This window comes from Hyperoodon ampullatus (assembly GCF_949752795.1).
Source record: "Hyperoodon ampullatus genome assembly, chromosome: 6".
Classification (NCBI taxonomy): Eukaryota; Metazoa; Chordata; class Mammalia; order Artiodactyla; family Ziphiidae; genus Hyperoodon; species Hyperoodon ampullatus.
The window spans coordinates 71,371,336-71,390,550 of NC_136919.1; the positions used below are offsets into that span (position 1 = coordinate 71,371,336).

General features: G+C 41.0%; 1 protein-coding gene across 1 annotated transcript in view; it reads left to right on the forward strand.

The window, feature by feature from the left end:
* Nucleotides 1-13,571: 13,571 nt before the first annotated feature.
* SPATA6L (spermatogenesis associated 6 like) overlaps nt 13,572-19,215 on the forward strand; it is a gene marked incomplete at its 5' end in the record, with an annotated part of 45,383 nt that continues 39,739 nt past the window's right edge. The window contains 3 exons of the mRNA XM_079707145.1: nt 13,572-13,736; nt 14,207-14,344; nt 18,237-18,285. Coding sequence (XP_079563271.1) covers nt 13,572-13,736; nt 14,207-14,344; nt 18,237-18,285 — 352 coding nt within the window. The remainder of the gene's footprint in view (nt 13,737-14,206; nt 14,345-18,236; nt 18,286-19,215) is intronic.

The window sequence follows — 19,215 nt, forward strand, 5'->3', positions numbered from 1 at the left end:
ACTGGTTTGCAGGTCAGAAATTGAGACACAGATGTAGAGAACAAACGTATGAACACCAAGGGGGGAAAATGGTGGGGGTGGGTGGGGGTGTGATGAATTGGGCGATTGGGATTGACATGTATATACTGATGTGTATAAAATGGATGACTAATAAGAACCTGCTGTGTAAAATAAATAAAGACCAAAAATTATAAAAAAATAAAAAATACAGTACCACTAATAGCGGATGTGTAGGAAGGGCTTCAGTATATTTCTACGTATCTCCTTTAATTGTAAAGATTTGTGCTCTCATTATCCCCTTTTTTGAGAAGAAGAAATAGACCCCAGCATGCCTAAGGTCACACATTTTAAGGGGAAGAGGTAGGATCAGCCCAGGGCGTATGACTTCAAAACGTGCACGTTTAACAATCAGGCATTGCTGCCCTACTCATAATTAGAGACCCAAATAAAAATAACGAGACGCAATTTTTTCAATCTTTTGAAGTTTGTCGATACCGAGTGTAGGCAAGGTGTGAGGAGATGCTGTTAGAATGTCATTTGTGTAACCTTTTGGGAGGGGTAACCTGACAGTATCATCAGAGGTTTAAGTGCTTTGATTCGGCAATTTAACTACCAGGAAATTATACAACAGTTATTTTTGCACCAATAACTAGTGATTTATCCACAAAGGTGTTTATTGCAGCTTTTTTCTTTTTTCTTTTTTTTTTGTGGCAAGGAACAAAAAGCAGGAAGTATATATAACTGTGCTGATATAGAAATATCTCCAAAATGTGAGTAAAAAAAGGCAACTTACTTTCTTATATGTATATTTATATAGCTATACGTATCTATCGAGAGACAGTAATCCAATTTGTGTAAAAACAATTCTGTGTGTGTGTGTATGTCTGTGTACATGTGACAGAAAATTCCTGGAAAGTAAACAAGAATTATTAATGATTACTCCTGGTGGGTAAGGCTGGGAAGGAAAGTTTCTGAGCATCTTTACTTTCTTTTTTTGAAAATTTTTTTGCCATACCCCGCAGCATGTGGGATCTTAGTTCCCAGACCAGGGATCGAATACACGCCCCTTGCATTGGAAGTGGGGAGTCATAACCACCGGACTGCCAAGGAAGTCACTGAGCATCTTTACTTTCTACTCTTAGTTTTCCTGTATTATGCTGTTCCAGTATTTTCCAGTGACTATATGTTATACCTTAGTAACTAATTACAAATAAAAGTTGAGGAGCACTGTGCCTGAACCTTTTGAGTTTAAGAGTGAAAGCCATAGGAGAAAACATGACAGCAGCTAAAGCAGGAAGGGAGAGGAGACAAAAACAGCTTTATTCACTTGTGGCTTTTTACTACTTGAAGAACATTTCTCAGAAACTTCCAGTGACTTCCCCTTATATATTATTGGCCAGAACTGGCTTAATAAATTGATTCATTCCCTGGACCTAAATACATTGCCACCCGCACAAAACTGGGATTCCGTTGGCAAGGAAGAAGAGCTTATGGCTCTTAGGGAGGCAATCACATTGTCTTCCATAACTGTTTAAGTTCTTGCATAACTGTGCCATCTAGTGCCAGCCTAACTCCTGAGTGTCGTTTCTTAACTTCCTCTACCCCCTGCCCAATTTTCTCTTAGTATGCTCAATTGGCCTCCTTTCAGTTCCTCAAACATATCAATTTCTTTCCTGACTCATGGCCCTTTACATTTGTTGCTCCTTTTGCCTGGGTATCTTTTCTCTTTGTTCTTTAAAAGTCTTGTTAGTGGTCATGCTTTTCTTTTTAGATCTTAGATCAACTGTCATACCCTTAAAGAGGCTGACCTGTCCACTGGGTCTAAATTAGGTTCTTCTTCCCTCTAACCTGTAACTTTCTATCTCACCCCCCTGGATATTTCCTCCCTAGCATTTACCATACTGTTATTATCTATGTTCACATATTTATTTTATTTCTTACTCCACTAGAATGTAAGGTCCACAAGGGCATAAATCGTTTCTTTTTCACTCTTGTGCCTCCATGGTCCAGAACGGTACCTAGCACATAGTAGGTACTCAATAATATGTGTCGAATCGATGAATAGGGAACAAATGAATGGAAACAAGGATAAAAGGAAAGGTGTAGGATTACACACAGAAGAGGGTAAAACGGGAATGGGAAGAGTTATATTTTGGTAGGAGAAGAAAGGGTGGATATAATGACATCAGAAGTAGCCTCATCTTAGCCATGGCTGACTTTGGGGCCTGAATCCTGTGCCCAAGTACAGTGGACACTTTTTACAAGTCTTGGAACTAAATCATACTCTTTTCTGCTTTCTTATATCGGATAATATAATTCCTTGGAAATTTGCTTTGGGTCGTAGTTATCCTACTACTCCCATGGACATAGAACTAGCCAGCTGAAATGCAAAGGAGCAAATTAATTTTTCCTGAAGAGAAATTACTTTAAAATGGAAGGTTATGCACTGTGTATGTAGTCCAGAATGCCCAAGGGCAGTCCTTGTGGAAGGTTTTGTGTGGTATCATTAAGTAAGTATTGAGCCTACAAATGCCAGTCAGTCAAAGCAGAAGCCAAAGAGTAACATGAGTTTGACTTATGAACTCTAATAAAGTTTTTGAAATAGATTTCATGTGTGGGTCCAGATCCCAAATGACTTCAAGATTGTTAAAAGCTGTTCAATTGCAAGTTAATTCCTTCCCTGGAAGCATTCCTGATACTTGGGGAAAATTCTCAAGAAGTATGTATGCTTAAAGAAATAAGCAAATTGCCAGCTCCTGTTTTGGATATTCATGCAGAGACCACAGTTCTTATAATACACTGCTGCTTTTTTGAATTACTTGTAAAGTATTACACACCACAATAATTTTTTTGTGTTATCTGAGTTTGAGTTGAATAGATCCACCATATTTTTTCTTTAAATGTACGTAAGACCTTTTTTTTTTTTTTTTTTTTTTTTTTTGGCTGCGTTGGGTCTTTGTTGCTGTGCGCAGGCTTTCTCTAGTTGCAGCGAGCAGGGTCTACTCTTCATTGCAGTGCGCAGGCTTCTCATTGTGGTGGCTTCTCGTTGTGGAGCACGGCACACTGGCCTCAGTAGTTGTGGCTTGCGGGCTCTAGAGCGCAGGCTCAGTAGTTGTGGTACACGGGCTTAGTTTCCCTGTGGCATGTGGGATCTCCCCAGACCAGGGATCGAACCCACGTCCCCTGCATTGGCAGGTGGATTCTTAACCACTGTGCCACCAGGGAAGTCCCAAATGTATGTAAGACTTCTGTCAAAGGAATTCATAGTGATGCCACCAAGAATCCTCTTGATGGGCTATCTTAAGACAGAATGAGGTTTACATAGGATATGATTACTTTTCTTATTTAAGTATGTGTTAAAGATTTTAAAATTGTTATTATAAATATTTTTAATACACAAAAGTATATTATTATAGTAAACTCCATATGTCCATCACCCAGATCAACAATTATCAAGATTTTGCTACATTTCCTTTATCCATTTCTTTTATTAATTTGCTAGAGTATTTGGAAACAAAATCTTAGGCACTAAATCATTTCTGCTATATACTTCAATATGCATCTCCAAACAATGTTGATATTTGTCTTCCATAAACACAGGGACATTATCATACCTATCAAAATTAATTAATTTTGATTGATTAATTAATTGCTTGGTATTATCTAATACCCAAACCATAATCAAATTTCCCCAAGAGTGTTAAATATTCTGTTTAAGTTGGTTTGTCTGAATCAGGGTTCGAACAAAGTCCACATATTATATTTGGTTGTCAGGGCTTGTATCTTTTAATCTAGAGCATTTCTCCTCCCCCCCCTTCCTTTTTTTTTTTTAATTTGCAGGGTTTGACTTGTGGCAGGCTAACTGGGTTAGTTGTCCTATAGAATGTTTCACATTCTAGATATGTCTGTTTGCTGTCTTGTGTCATTAACCTGTTTCTCTATCCTCTATGAAGTGAAATTAGCTCTAGAACAACACTGTTCAATAGATGTTTCTGTAATGATGGAAGTATTCTACTTGCACTATCCAGTACAGTAGCCACTAGCCATTGTGGCTATTGAGCACTTTACAGGTGACTAGTGTGAGTGAGGAACTGAATTTTAAATTTTATTTAGTTTTAGTTAATTTAAATTTAAATAGCCATATATGGCTACCTTACTAGATCATGCAGCTCTAGTGGCTCAGATTCAACTTCAACTTTCTTGGCAAAAGTGCCTCATAGTTGCTTCCTATGAATCACATATGAAGAAGATGTGCTGTCACCTTTAGTGATGTTAAGATTGATCAGTGGGTTCATATGGTGACACCCTGATCCCTCTAATATGAAGTTCCCCCAAAGGATATGATTTTAACATTAAGATTTTTAAAAATATAAACTTCATCTTTATGCAGTTTTTTTTTTTTTTTTTTTTTTGCGGTACGCGGGCCTCTCACTGTTGTGGCCTCTCCCGTTGCGGAGCACAGGCTCCGGACACGCAGGCTCAGCGGCCATGGCTCACGGGCCCAGCCGCTCCGCGGCATGTGTCCCCTGCATCAGCAGGCGGACTCTCAACCACTGTGCCACCAGGGAAGCCCTATGCAGATTTTGAGAACCAAGGAAAGAGCCCAAAATAGCTCATTGAGCTCTTTTATACATTTATAGTAAAAGTCAGAAAGTTAAACTTTTCTCCTCCATATATCAGACTCTAAGGAAACTATACTGTTAAAGAACATTTCAGAGAAAGACTTTGAAGAAGGCCAAACATAAAACACAATTAGTTCCTGAGTCTTGAGGCTGAGTCTACACTTAAAAAAAAACAACAGTAATCTGCCATTGCTTTAGCGCTGAAATAATCCAGATTGTTTCAGGTACTTGAGGTTCCCCCACCTCCAGGCATTTCTCCCAAATCCTAATGAACAACTCGCTTTGGAAACACAGTTTGCTGGTGTTATTCACATTTGCTAATGAATAATTCACTGGCACAAAAGATTGTAGGGCCTAACAAATGAGTCTGAGTCCAGACATAAAATAATGGCCTAGAACAGGACTTTGAAGATCTTTCTCACTTATTATTGAATTCAGCTGCCATTGGAGAGACAGCTGGCTCTAATAAGTGGGCATGAATGTGATGGAGAGAAGAGCCCCTCTCTCCTTATCTGCCTCATTGTCAGATAACATGGGTGGCCCTTCTTTTTGCTATAGCAGGGAACTGATGGCAGGACAGTGGTTCCAAAACCTGATTTGACTAACTACCCCTTCCAGACTCCAGTGAAAACTACAGGCTCTCTTCCCAGAAAAATGCACATATGCACATACATGAAAGGTTTCCTATCATCTCAGGGCCTTTAGGATCCCTGACACATCCAGGGGTCACAGGATAAGACACCCTGCACTGGAAGCAAAAGTAGCAGACACACTTGCATGGATATTCTCACTGTATGCAGTATACAGGATGGAGCCCCAGTGCTGAAGAAGCCAGTTCCTGGTCCTTCCTATCCTCCCAGATTTATCCTTTCTATTATTTTATATTTTCTACTTGTTTTAATTCGTTTTCCTTGTTAGACCAAATAATGCAAATATTTTGCAAAAATATTTTTAAAGTATCTAAGGCTATTCAGTGAAAAGTAAGTTTTCTCTCTGTGTCTCTACTCTAGGTCCTTTCCCCAGAGGCATCCACCATTAGCAGTTTCTAGTTTTTTCTTTCAGATATATTCTAAGCATATATGTCAATATCATAGTCTCTGTCTCTTCCAACTGGCAGCACAGTTTACACATTTTTGTTCCATGCTTTTTTTTTTTTTCTTAGCTCTATGTTTTAGAGAGTTTTTACTGCTGGGACTTAGAGCTCTGCTTTATTCTTTTCCCATACTGCATACTATTCCATCTTGAGGCTTAACCATAATTGATTTAATCTGACCATACTTAATGAACATTTAGATGGTTTCCAGTATTTTTTTAAACTACAAATATTGCTGCAGCATATGTTTTTGTGTACTTGTGAAAGTATACCCATATATACCTATTCCTAGCAGTGGAATTCCTGAGTAAAATGAAAAATTTTGATAGATATTAACAAATTGCTTTCCAGAGACGTTATATGTGGTAGACAGAATAATGGCCCCCAAAGATATCCATGCCCTAATACCTGGAACCTGGGAACATGTTACCTTTCATGGCAAAGAGAAATTAACTTGAAGATGGAATTAAGGTTTCTGATCAGTTGACCTTAAAATAGGGAAATTATCCTGGATTATCTGGTGGACTCTATATGGTTACAAAGGTCCTTAAAAGAACCAGAGAGATGGTAGCATGAAAAAGAGTTGGTTCAGTGATGCTGGCTTTGAAGATGAAGGAAGGGAGCTATGAGTCACGGAATGAAGGCAGCCCCCTAGAAGCTGGAAAAGCAAGGAAATGGAAAAGACAAGGAATGCAGCCCTCACATTTTGCTTTTAAAGATCTCTGTTGGATTTCTGATCCACAAAATCAAAAATTACACATTTGTCTTGTTTTAAGCCATTAAGTTTGTGGTAATTTGTTATAGTAGCCATAGAAAATTAATACACTTTATGTATTTACACTCCTACCAACAATGTATGAATGTATTTTCCCACATCCCTGCCATTAGTGATTCCTTTTTTTAAATATATTGTCCTCCCCTCATATGAATACTCCTTCCAATGTTATTTGAAAAGAAATGTTTACAATTTAGTGTCCTATATTTTTTTAGATAAAAGGAAAATCTCAGCTATAATTATCTGTAATATTTTGTTCTTTGCTCATTATAATTAACTCTTTGGAAAATCCCCATCTGGGACATGTACCATTTTCTTGGCAGTGGCCAGGATGTGAGCAGGATGCATGACGGACGTGTCATTTCTGCAATGCTGTTGTCACTGCTGATCAGCCTGCACTGCAGAAATACTCTGGGACTAAGAGTTGTTTAATGAGATTTGTTTTCTGCCACGTACACAGGTACCTACACAGGTAATAAAGCCAGTCTCTGTACGTGGTGACAGTCCAATGGCTTTACTTGGCCTCCAGTGGAGGTGGCAGCCTCAATCTTTGCAAATGGGCCAGAGGCATTGTATATGTAGCAACTTCCGCATGTCCCTGGCAGCTGAGTGCCTCAGGTGACTGGGGTGGGGGAAATTAACAGAGTGTAAATATTTCCTATCAACTCAGTTAATACCCCCATGCCCGACTAGCAGAAGTAGCTCTGCCTGGTCCTTTCTCATTTTGCGTATTTAGTTTGCACTGTAGTGGTGGGACCTCCCCTTACCCATGTACATACATTAAACCCTATAGCCTGGCTTGACCATCTCCGAAATTAACATCTATTCAGGATAATTATTGAGCATCTACTCTGCTAGGTATTTAGGATACAAACTCTTAATCATGCAGAGCTTACAGTTTATAGAGACAAATAGTAATCAACAATCACAGGAGCAAATGTAAAACTGCTATTGTCACAGTTTCCAAAAAGAGGATATGTATGTATGTGTGTGTGTGTGTGTGTAAATAAATAGTAGTGAGATTCTACCTTGTCTAGGAAAGTATAAGAGAGGCTTGGGTGGGATATGTAAATCTGTATACATTTGCTAATCCATACCTACATCCTAGGTAAAGGATATAGAGGGAGGAAAAGAAAGAACTAGAAACACTGCTTAGCCAGGGAGAGGAGGATGAATAGAGATAGAGGAAGAATGGCCAGAGAGTTGAAGGGAAACCAGAAAAGGGCTGTGCCCTAGGAGCCAAGCAAGGAGATTCCAGTTATATCAAGGAGAGTTCTGTTAAGCAAGGAGATTCCAGTTAAGGCTAGGAAGAGCATAGAATGGGACACTGTGTCTCAGGATCAATAGGTTGTCTATGTTGCAATGGCAGAGACATGGTAGGGCACACCTGGATTCAAGTGTGGCTCCTTCCCTTTAGATGTGTGGCATTGGACAAAAGACTGTCTGGCTTCAGATTCTGCACCTGTAAATAAGAATAATAATATAATAATATCTCCCTGAAAGAGTTACTGTGGGGATGAAGTTAATTAGCATATGCAACATCCCTACCATTTTGTAGGTTCTCAATAAAGATTGATTCCTCCCTTCCATGTCTGACCACTTATTTATTTATGTTTTGCTTGTCACTATCTTTGATGTCTTAGCATTGGTGTTGATGACATACTTGTAAGGGTCAAGGCAGGTCCTGTCCCTGTATATAAATGCATTAGTAAAGGTGCCAGCAAGTTGTTGTGAGCTGACAAATCAGTGCTCTGGATACTGTAGGGAGCTAAGCACCCACTGGTGTGCCTCTTGCTATGCTGACAGACAGATCATCGAGGATTTTTTAAGGACATAGTACATCTTCCTTCCTCACACTGAGTTTTTCCCTTTCAGGGAAAGGCACTCCAGTTACCAAAATTAATACCTAATTCTTGTCTCATGACATCTTTCTGCACTCACATTTCTGCAACTGCATAAATCTCCAATGCAAAATATTAGTAATAAATGACTAATTCCAATAAAATTTGTTTTCTTTAGAGACAGCATTGGCCCTCCCAGATTTTTCTGATTGGCTAGAAGCAGCCACTCCCTCCTCTATTCCTTCATTTTTGTCTATTAAATACAGTGAATGGGAAAAAATGCAATTTCTTCTATTGGTTAAGAACTCTTGCCCTGCCTGCTACCTCTGACGGTTTTTACAGTGCAACCCTGGCTTTGGCAACTATGGTAACTACCCATTGGGAGACAATGTAATTCATTGCTTCCCTTAAGTTAACTAAACCCCAGTAAAGAGACTGAAAAATATTTCTATTGGGGCTAAAACAGGATACGTAACTTTTAAACCTCTTTAGGAATTGTCCTTGTTTTTTTTTTTTTTTTTTTTTTTTTGCGGTACGCAGGCCTCTCACTGTTGTGGCCTCTTCCGCTGCGGAGCACAGGCTCCGGACGCGCAGGCTCAGCGGCCATGGCTCACGGGCCCAGCCGCTTCGCGGCATGTGGTGTCTTTCCGGACCGGGGCACGAACCCGTGTCCCCTGCATTGGCAGGCGGACTCTCAACCACTGCGCCACCAGGGAAGCCGTGTTCTTGTATTTTTAATTAGCACCCGTTTCATTTCTTATTGACAGTGGGCATGTTTTCTGAACCAAACAAGAGGACGTAACATTTCTTTTTTTTTTTTTCGCTATGCGGGCCTCTCACTGCTGTGGCCTCTCCCGCTGCAGAGCACAGGCTCCGGACGCTTAGGCTCAGCGGCCATGGCTCACGGGCCCAGCCGCTGCGCGGCATGTGGGATCCTCCCGGACCGGGGCACGATCCCGTGTCCCCTGCATCGGCAGGCGGACTCTCAACCACTGGGACGTAACATTTCTTAAGCATGATTTTTATAAGCATGAGAATACCTTTAGGGACATACTACTGTTTTAATTGTAATTGTTACAGAATTTCCAGGAATTGGGGGTCGTGTAAATACGAAAAATGGGCAGGGCTTAAATCGTAACGGAGCTATGATCACATTCAACTTTTAGAATTGACACTGTACACATTTTAACATAGTGATTGGGGCCCTAAAGAGGGTGGATGGAAATGGTGGAAAGGAAGCTAGGGCTCTTAGCATCTCGTGATCCGGCCACTAGGGCATATACACTAGGACATTTTCTCCCGCTAGCGCACAGTCTGGAAGCCAGTGTTGTTCCAAGTGGAGCACAGGAGGCTCACACTCCGGCGGCGCCGGGGGCCTCGCAAGCGTTCCAGGGTGGAAGGTTGCGTGTTTGAGTGTCCATAGCAACGCGACGCTTCAGCCTTCTGGAGTCCTTGGCTCCAGCTCGCGCTGTGAGACCCGTCCCGGTGGGAGGGACCTGGGCTGGTGGGAGGATTGATGGTGGTACGGGGGGTGGGGGGCTGGGGAAACTACTGGGAACATTTGCTCCAAGGATTGAGTTAAACTAAGAAAAATCGGTCCAAGGCTCAGCGCAAAAGGATCTTTTCATTGCAGTCCTTTCGCCCATGTAGGGAATTATGCCTTTGGAGGTGGTGGTGGAACTGCATATCCGGGCGGTAAGAGAGATCGACGAACTTCTCCTCTTTGACCCAAATCAGACTCTTTCCCCAGGGTTCTTAAATGGTTCTGGGTCGTTTTCACCACCCCCTCGCCCCACACACATCATTAATCCTACCTCTGTCCCTAAGATTCTCTACATTGGTCTTTTCTTACTTTCTAAACTTAAGTTCAACTCAACCTCTTCCCCCCACTCCCGCCCCCCCCGCCCCGCCCCCAAGCCTAGCTGTTTCTTGGCTTTATCCGGAATTTTTCTGTTCTTTTAAAATAACCTTGCATTAAGTCCAAGAAGGATTTTATTTTCTTTTCCGGGATACAGATTTGTGAAGATTAAAAAGCCCCTTCTTTAAATAACCCGGGAAGATTTTAATTTCAAAAAGCCAGATCACTTCCCTGATAATTTGCCACCTCTATAAACCAATCAAGTATTTTCTAAGATACTTCCCCTACAGATGGCTCTGGCTTGCTAATTCCAAAAGGGATCAATCAACAGCTGTTTAATAATTATCCACTGAATCCTGCTTAAGTGAGGTGCTGTGGCAGAGTGACTCCACTGTTCCTGTTTGGGGTCAGTCATTCCTTATTTCAGCTTCCATTTTCCAACCCTTCCATGTGTGGTTAGTGACAGACTGTCACGCAGCTTTGCCTGAAAGCTATAAGGAGCTTCTCTACTGGCCAGGATTATAAGTAGAACACCAACAGGTTACGGCCGTGGAAAATCTGGTTAGCCTCCATACAAGTGACAAATGCTGTGATTTCATCCTAAGTGCAGCTCTGAAACAAAGATGGAAATTTCCTGGATTTGACCGATTTTGCTGACAGCAAATAGGACCAGACTGTATCAATTGTGCTATATCAACCGTGACCTCTCACAATTGTGCAGTAAGATGAAGGAATTCTTGAGACGTTGAGTGATAAATCTGTCTTCCTACTCATTAAGGCAAAAATTAAACAAGTTTTCATCTCACTTCATTCAACATTACTGGTTAATTTTATTTTGATTTTTAAAAGGCATCCTTCAGTGTACAATTAATTAACAGTGGAATCAGTTTTTTTTTTTACTCTACAGTGCTTAGGATGCTTTAAAAAAATCAGGTGAATTGATCTGTGCTTTAAAAAGCCAGCAAACTCAGGCCCCAGCAACCAAGACAGGGAATTCCAGAAAAATAACCAGAAAGGAGGTGAGCCTAATTTTGATCTCCCAGTATTCAGACTTGTAGATGCTGCAAGAGGAAAAACTGCTTCCAAATATCTGGCCTGAATATTGCTGCAATTAAAATAAAGGACCTCTCTAAGGCTAAACAATAAAGGAAACCACTTAGAGTGTCACAGTTTGGCTGATTCAGGAAGTGAAGATGTAGTCTGTGTTCAGGATGTTGTGGAAATGCAAATAATTTTGCTTCATTTTGAAAAGTAGCTATTCCTTTTTCAGTGTTCCTCTCACGCTCAGCAAGTTCACACTTCCACCCAATCAAAGCCTACCTGTCACAGCCATTCTCCGGATTCCTATGTACATCTCTATATGACAGATCAAATGCCATAATCCTTTCTATTTATAAATGTCAAAATAATTGGTTGTTAAGATTATCTAAAGACACCAGTTCCATAGGTAATTTAAAGGTTCATATTTTCAGGCAGAGCAGCATTTAAAGCACACACCCTCTTCCATCTTTCCTGGTCAAAGAATAATGAGCAGAGTCCACCCTGCACTTGGAGGTTTTTGGTCTTGTGATTTGGGGAGGCACCATCGATAAACTGCTTTAATTGTGAGGGTCAATATAAGTGGAAGTTTAGGAGTTATACTTTGTGCCTGGTATAGCAGTAGGCTCCACTTGATGAATTTCAAGTTAAATACTGTTACCTAAAGTGTGGTGTATACAGAGAAATGGAATTCCATATGGAAAACTATAATATACAGGGTCATCCTTGTGGTATATATTTGAAAGCTTATGCTCTTGCATTGCAAAGAATCAAGTTATTTTTCCATTTTATTACCTCATTAAAGAAGCATTATTCTTTATTCAGTAGAGATGGTACGCAGCAGGGCCCATCTTCTTCCATGTTGGTCCACTGACAAAGTATGTAGTGAGCCTACCCCCAGACTCTCAGTTCCTTTGATCTCCTCAGCAGCTTCGCTTTTCTGTCCTCTGTCATGCCATGCTATTTGCTGTCAACAGAATTAAGCATGAGGCCATAGTCCCATCTTTCCTTTTCTATGGTCACTGTTGATATGCCCGCCTTTAAGTGTTTCTTCTTCAGGAAAGTTCTTGGTTTGTTCTCTGAATGCAGAAAGACAGTATTAGTGGGAAATAAATATCTTTTTAAAGATCTTTTGAGGTGGAGGAAAAGGAGAGAAAGATATGTACTATAATCTCTCTTCTCACTACCTGATCTACAAAGATGGACGAGACAAAACTAAAAAAGCGTACCAAGAAAATTAGGATTAAGAATAAATCTTCCCAACTGTGGTAACATCTTCAGAGGATAAATTAGAAAAACCTATGTCTTAGACTCTTAAAGTACTGTTTAAAATCTACCTCAGGAAAAGAACTAGGATTAGTATGTGGCTCATCTGCCTGTATATTTACAGAATGAAGGTGATTTGTTTTTTCAAAGTTCAGTTTACAAGTGATATGTTGACTTACAGGATTACACAAAACAATATTTTCTGATGTCAACTTTTAAAAAGCAGCAATATTATCATCACCTCAACTTGGTTTCTTTGCAGTTGTCCTGGAGATATAAAAAGTTGTTGAATAGGTATATAATAGAGGGTTTTTTTTTGCTTTCTGTAATATGGCTGTCATCAGTAATGGTCAGCACTGTGCTCTAGCCTAGTAACCCATCAAGATTGTAGGACACCTGAAATCCCAAAAGGAAGCCTAAAATCCTTAGGGGGGCAAGCAGGATGGCTGCTGGTTTATGTCAGCATCATCACGTGTAGAAACTTTCAGATCTGGTGCCATAACGAATGAGATGGTGTCATTGTTGGTTCCACAGTACAAAGAGGACTGGAGCATTGTGCGGTGAAAGCCAGCAATAGTCCACGATGCTGTACTGCATGTAGCCCAGAAAAAAGCCAAAAGCCACGTCGGTGACATTGTGCCGCCCCAGCATGACCCTGGAGAGGCCCAAGATGAAGGCCCACAGTACCACCAGCACTCTCAGTGGAATGGCCAGCACTAGGTGGTTCAGGATGAACCGTGACACCAGGGCGGCCCTGGTGGCATGGCCCGAAGGGAAGGAGTACTTGTCCACCGAAAGGGTGAAAAACATGTCCATCTGGTTGTGGGCCGGGCGGCGCCTGCGGACCAGCCCCTTGATCAGGGCCACCAGCAGCAGGTCCAACAGCAGGGAGAAGAGCAGGTTCATCAGCACCTCTCGCCCGGCCCAGCTGTCGCTCCTGGACAGGCAGTAGAGGGTGCCCAGCAGCCAGGGGATGCCGTGTCCCGAGATCTCCAGCAATTTCATAAGGGGCCGCACGCTGCCCCAGGATGAGCTCTCCCCCGCACACACCCCCAGCTTCTTAGACAGCCACAGGTCGATGGCCAGCAGGGAGCGCAGGGCGATGCCCAGGAAGGACGGGTTCAGGTCCATGCGGTCCTCCTCGGGCAGCGGGGGCGGGAGCGCCAGCGAGGAGCCCGCCCCGGCCAGGGGGAACGAGCCGCGGCGGTGCACTGGGCTCTCGGACGCGCGGAGCCGGGCGCAGGTGGGGTCGGCGCCCGGCGCGCGGCTGCTGAGCAGGGACTGGAACTCGAACCTGCCGCCGCCGCCGCCATGGGCCGGGCTGCCGCTGCTGCTCGGGGCGCAGGCGGCCAGCGGGCGTCCCTCGGAGTTCCTCCGGGGGCTCGGCATCGCGGCGGGCGGCCCGGACCGCAGGACCCGGCCAGCCTAAGGAGAAGCTTCCCGGCCCTGCAGCCTCTTCCGCTTCCGCACTGCCATCCTGGAGGGGCGGGTAGAGGAGCCAGCGAGAGGACGATTGTGACACCTGGCGGAGACTTGGGAGGAAATTGGAATTTCCAGTTTGAGCAAGGAGAGGAGAGGGGAGGGTAGTGCTATGGGAAAGAGGGGAGGGTTACGGTGGTGGGGGAAATGTGACATTGTGGGAGGTTAGGGGAAATAGATCCTTTACAAAGCAAAACGCAAACCCTGTTCTCTATTTTTGTCTTTGTTTTTAAGATTTCTTGCCCAGGGGTGTGCCTTCCTGGCAAGCAAGATGTGTTCCTTGGGGTTTACCTCCTGAATCAGTACCTGGAGACACACTGCTTTCCTTCCGTGTTCCCTATTAAGATTCAGCGGAGCATGACGTTTGAAAAGGTGATCTTGACTTTCTCATTGCTAAATGGAGAAATTCAAATTCTGTTGTCTGAGGATCATTTAGTGGTTCTTATAAAGAACACAGCTTTTATAAAGTTATTTTGTAAATTTTCTTTAAAAAAAAATTACATGAAGGCACCTCAGCACAGTGCAGAATCATAGTTGGAGGACTTGCTTTTGCATCCCAGATCTGAGCCAAGTCTGTCAAACTAGTGCTAAGTACCCTGGTAGATGTTTTCTATTTTTGGAATTCCCATGGCATTTTTTAACTGGAACAGAGAGCATTTTCTGAATGTTCTTGGAAGTGTTAGAGGCAGCTTTGTTACATTGTGACAGAGATTATCAATAAACTAGCAGACCTTAAAAACAAACTTTTTTAGACTCAGAAAAATACCCCAGACTAACGAAATTAGTTAAATCCTGTATCTGAAATCCTGTAACAAAACAAGAAGGCTTTTTAGATTTACTGAGTTTCCTTAGGTCATATCTGGTTTATTTAGCTACAGTGATAAAAGCTAGATTCCATTCCAGTGAATGTGATCATAATATAAGTAGCCAAAACGTTACCAACCCTCTTCCCACTTTCATATTTAATGGAACATTAATTTCATTACTATCCAATCACTGACAATCTCTTGAAGTTTTTGTTTTGGAATTTAGAGATTGAATCACTTTTAACCTTGATAAGCCTATGATTTTGTCCCAAAAAATATCACTGAGGTGGTTCTTTTGGGGAGGGGATGAGAATGGGAAGGCTTCAGGGTAGGGCCTGTCACTTTTAAAGGTCTGGATGGTGGTGCCCAGAAAATGACCTGTCTATTTCAAACAGTAGCAGAGGAGATGAGGATTGATTTTTGAAAGGGTTAGGGCTGTGTGTAATATTTTTATAAATCACAGCCCATTAGTTAATTTTTTACATCTTTATTGGAGTATAATTGCTTTACAGTGTTGTGTTAGTTTCTGCTGTATAACAAAGTGAATCAGCTATATGTATACATATATCCCCATACCCCCTCCCTCCTGAGCCTCCCTCCCACCCTCCCTATCCTACCCATCTAGGTGGTCACAAAGCACCTGATCTCCCTGTGCTTTGCAGGTGCTTCCCACTAGCTATCTATTTTACATTTGGTAGTATATATATGTCCATGCCACTCTCTCACTTCGTCCCAGCTTCCCCTTCCCCAGCCCCCACCATGTCCTTAAGTCCATTCTCTATGTCTGTGTCTTTATTCCTGTCCTACCACTAGGTTCATCAGTACCATTTTTTTGTTTGTTTCCCTTGTTTTATTTTTACCTCAATTAATGCACTTTATAAATGTGATAAAATATAAGTATTATGTAAGGAGTGGGGAGAGAACAAACTATAGCCACACAATTCTTAAAACATAGAAACACACATACAATAGGGCAAAAACACCAAAAAATTCTCATCTGTTAATTCAGTTATAATGTGCCTTATTACTTAATATTGATCATTACTTCCTTTGTGTACCATCAAATACACATTTATGGCATCATTTCCAAAGGCTTTGGTCCCTTTCCAACATACATTTTAATCCATCCTCCATTGCTGCCTTTGGTTTCTTTCTTTTTTTTTTTAACATCTTTATTGGAATATAATTGTTTTACAATGTTGTGTTAGTTTCTGCTGTATAACAAAGTGAATCAGCTATATGTATACATATATCCCCATATCCCCTCCCTCTTGCGTCTCCCTCCCACCCTCCCTATCCCACCCCTCTAGGTGGTCACAAAGCACCGAGCTGATCTCCCTGTGCTATGTGGCTGCTTCCCACTAGCTATCTGCTTTACATTTGGTAGTGTATATATGTCCATGCTACTCTCTCACTTCGTCCCAGCTTACCCTTCCCCCTTCCCTTGTCCTCAAGTCCATTCTCTACATCTGTGCCTTTATTCCTGTCCTGCCCCTAGGTTCATCAGAACCTTTTTTTTTTTTTTTTAGATTCCATATATATGCATTAGCATACAGTATTTGTTTTTCTCTTTCTGAGTCAGCCTGTTAATTTAAATAGTCTTCCAAACTGGTTGGATAAGAGAGGAATAAATGGATATTACCTTGGAACATATAGTCCGAATCCAAAGGAACCTAGTTCTAACCATTTTATTGTTGGTCGTGGTTAAAAAGTGGGTGGTGAAAATCCAGTCTATTTTTTCCCCCAAGGATTTCCTTATTAGTTTTATCAGTTGTAAATTTGCTTCTCTAGAAGACTTTAAAAATCTTTTTATAAGAAGCCCAAGGACGTAAAATTGTAGAAGCTGTAAATCAATCTGTAAATGATCTTGGAGGTCATCTAGTCCAAGCTCCCTGACTTGCAGAAGAGGAGAATGAGTCTCAGAGTCATACTCTAGATGTCACAAAGCTGTGTATTGGAGATTACTAGATATCACAGACCATTTTTCATTTTATAAAGTGCAATTAAATAAATGCTTTATTTTTAATTTTGAAAAATTGCCTTCTTGTGTGAGCTGTTTGAATTCATACTCAAGCTTTCTACCAGTTGGCTCTAGCTTTCTTGTATCTGTTCCATTCTCTAGCTGCAAATACTTGCAGGGAGTAGCGAAAACACTTTCTCCTCCTTGGACCTTCTGTATAATTCAGAATTCAATGTTCTAAAGCATTCAGATAAACAAGAAATTACTCATAAAGAATGTATGAGGGCTTCCCTGGTGGCGCAGTGGTTGAGAGTCCGCCTGCCGATGCAGGGGACACGGGTTCGTGCCCCGGTCCAGGAAGATCCCACATGCCGCGGAGCGGCTGGGCCCGTGAGCCATGGCTGCTGAGCGTGCGCCTCCAGAGCCTGTGCTCCGCAAGGGGAGAGGCCACAACAGTGAGAGGCCCGCGTACCGCAAAAAAAAAAAAAAAAAAGAATGTATGAGCCATTGTGTTTGAGCAGTTCATGTTGATCATGTATTCCCCACGATCATCCTTGAAAAAATTCTTAGACATGGATGAAGAGAAGGAATGAACTAATATTACTGGAATAATTTTGGAAAATAACCCAGCTCACTCACATTTGCTTGTTAAATCCAAGTCAGTAAGACAGAAATGGATTACAGGGGACAGCCTCCACTTTTGTAGTTAAAGCAGACCTGGTTTTGGATCAAGAGCAGATTTTAATCATGCTTAAGGTTAAACACCATTTAAATCAGAAATTTAATGCCTGAAATCAAACTCTGCTGAAAACTTGTGTTTCTTACAGGGTTCTAGAGTTCAGGGAGAGGGTCATGTTATGCCTTTACTTCAGTCCCCTAGGCCCTTTTATCTCAGGACAAAATAAACATACTTGGCTGTGGGTAGACAGGTATCACAGTGTTTTTCTTGTGCTTCATGATACACCTAAAACTTATGAGACTCTCTCTCTTGTTATTTTTTGATTCTGTGGGAGTCTAGCTATGAGTACTTAGCTTTTCTTTTGTGTTGTACATAGAATTTTTATTTATGTTCCTTTTTAGCACAACCAATTGCTTGGGAAGAGAAGTCATTTATTCAGTTAACATGTAATGAGTATCTGTTGTATTCAGGATGTTTTTCTAGGTACTCAAACAAGACTCTTTCAGGTAGATGCCAGATGTGCTTTTAGCAACAAACTGTGGGGCTAGGTCAAATAGATGATGTTTTGAACATTTGGTAGATTCAGCTAACTTAAATTTTCCTTGTACTTGGTGTTGTGTTAATTCTCATTCATTTATTCTATAGTCATTTGTTGAACTTTTAACCACATACCTGTTAAAGGTACTCCTGTTGAATCCTAAAATATTATATGGCTGGATTTGACATGTGTTAATTATTTGGAAGAATATAATCTAGATTTTCTATAAGTATATATTAATAAAACTTTGAAGATTTATTTTCCCCATTTTTTTCCTGCAGGTATTTGAAAATGCAATAGATCCTGGAGCTGTAGCAGACATTTTAGAAAGTAGGTACTTCCCCCTTCACCCCCAACAAAAGAGAGAGAGACTATTGTATATATGTAATTCACAGATATAAAATTCTATTTTCTAAGTTGTGATACTTCCATATTTACCCCATATTTATGTTCAAGATAGTCTGTGTAAAATTTCAATCATGTCATTGATTCAATTACAAACCCTTTTCTAGATATGTATGGCATTTACTGGATGGTATGATTCTGTTTGTTTAATCACAATTAAATGGTTTTTGTATCTTAACAGAGTTGTTTAACCATCACCATAATCAATTTTAGAACATTTTCATCACCATGGAAAGAAACCCTATACCCATTCTTCCTCATCCCTTCCAGCCCTAGGCAACTACTGAATAATCTTTCTGCCTCTATAGATTTGCGTATTCTGGATATTTCATATATATGGAATTATATAATATGTGTTCATTTGTAACTGGATTCTTTCATTCAGCATAATGTTTTCAAGATTCTTCCTTGCTATAGAATGTGTCAAGATTTCACTTCTTTTTATGTCCAAATAATGTCGCATTTTATGGATAAACCACATTTTGTTTATCCATTCATCAGATGATGAACATCTGGCTTATTTTTGCTTTGGTGCTATGATGAATAATGCTGCTATAAATATTTGTGTACAAGTTTTTTTTGTAAACATGTTTTTATTTCTCTTGCGTGTATGCCTAGGAGTGGACTTGCTGGGTCATATGGTAACTCAGTTTAATTTTTTGAGGAATTTCCAGACTATACCAAAGGAGTTGTATCATTTTACATTCCACCAGCAATATATGAGATTTGATTTCTCCACATCCTGGCCAACACTTGTTATTATTTATCCTTTTGATTGGTAGCCATCCTTGTGGATATGAAGTGGTACCTTGTGGGTTTGATTTGCATTTCCCTGATAGCTAATGATGTTGAACA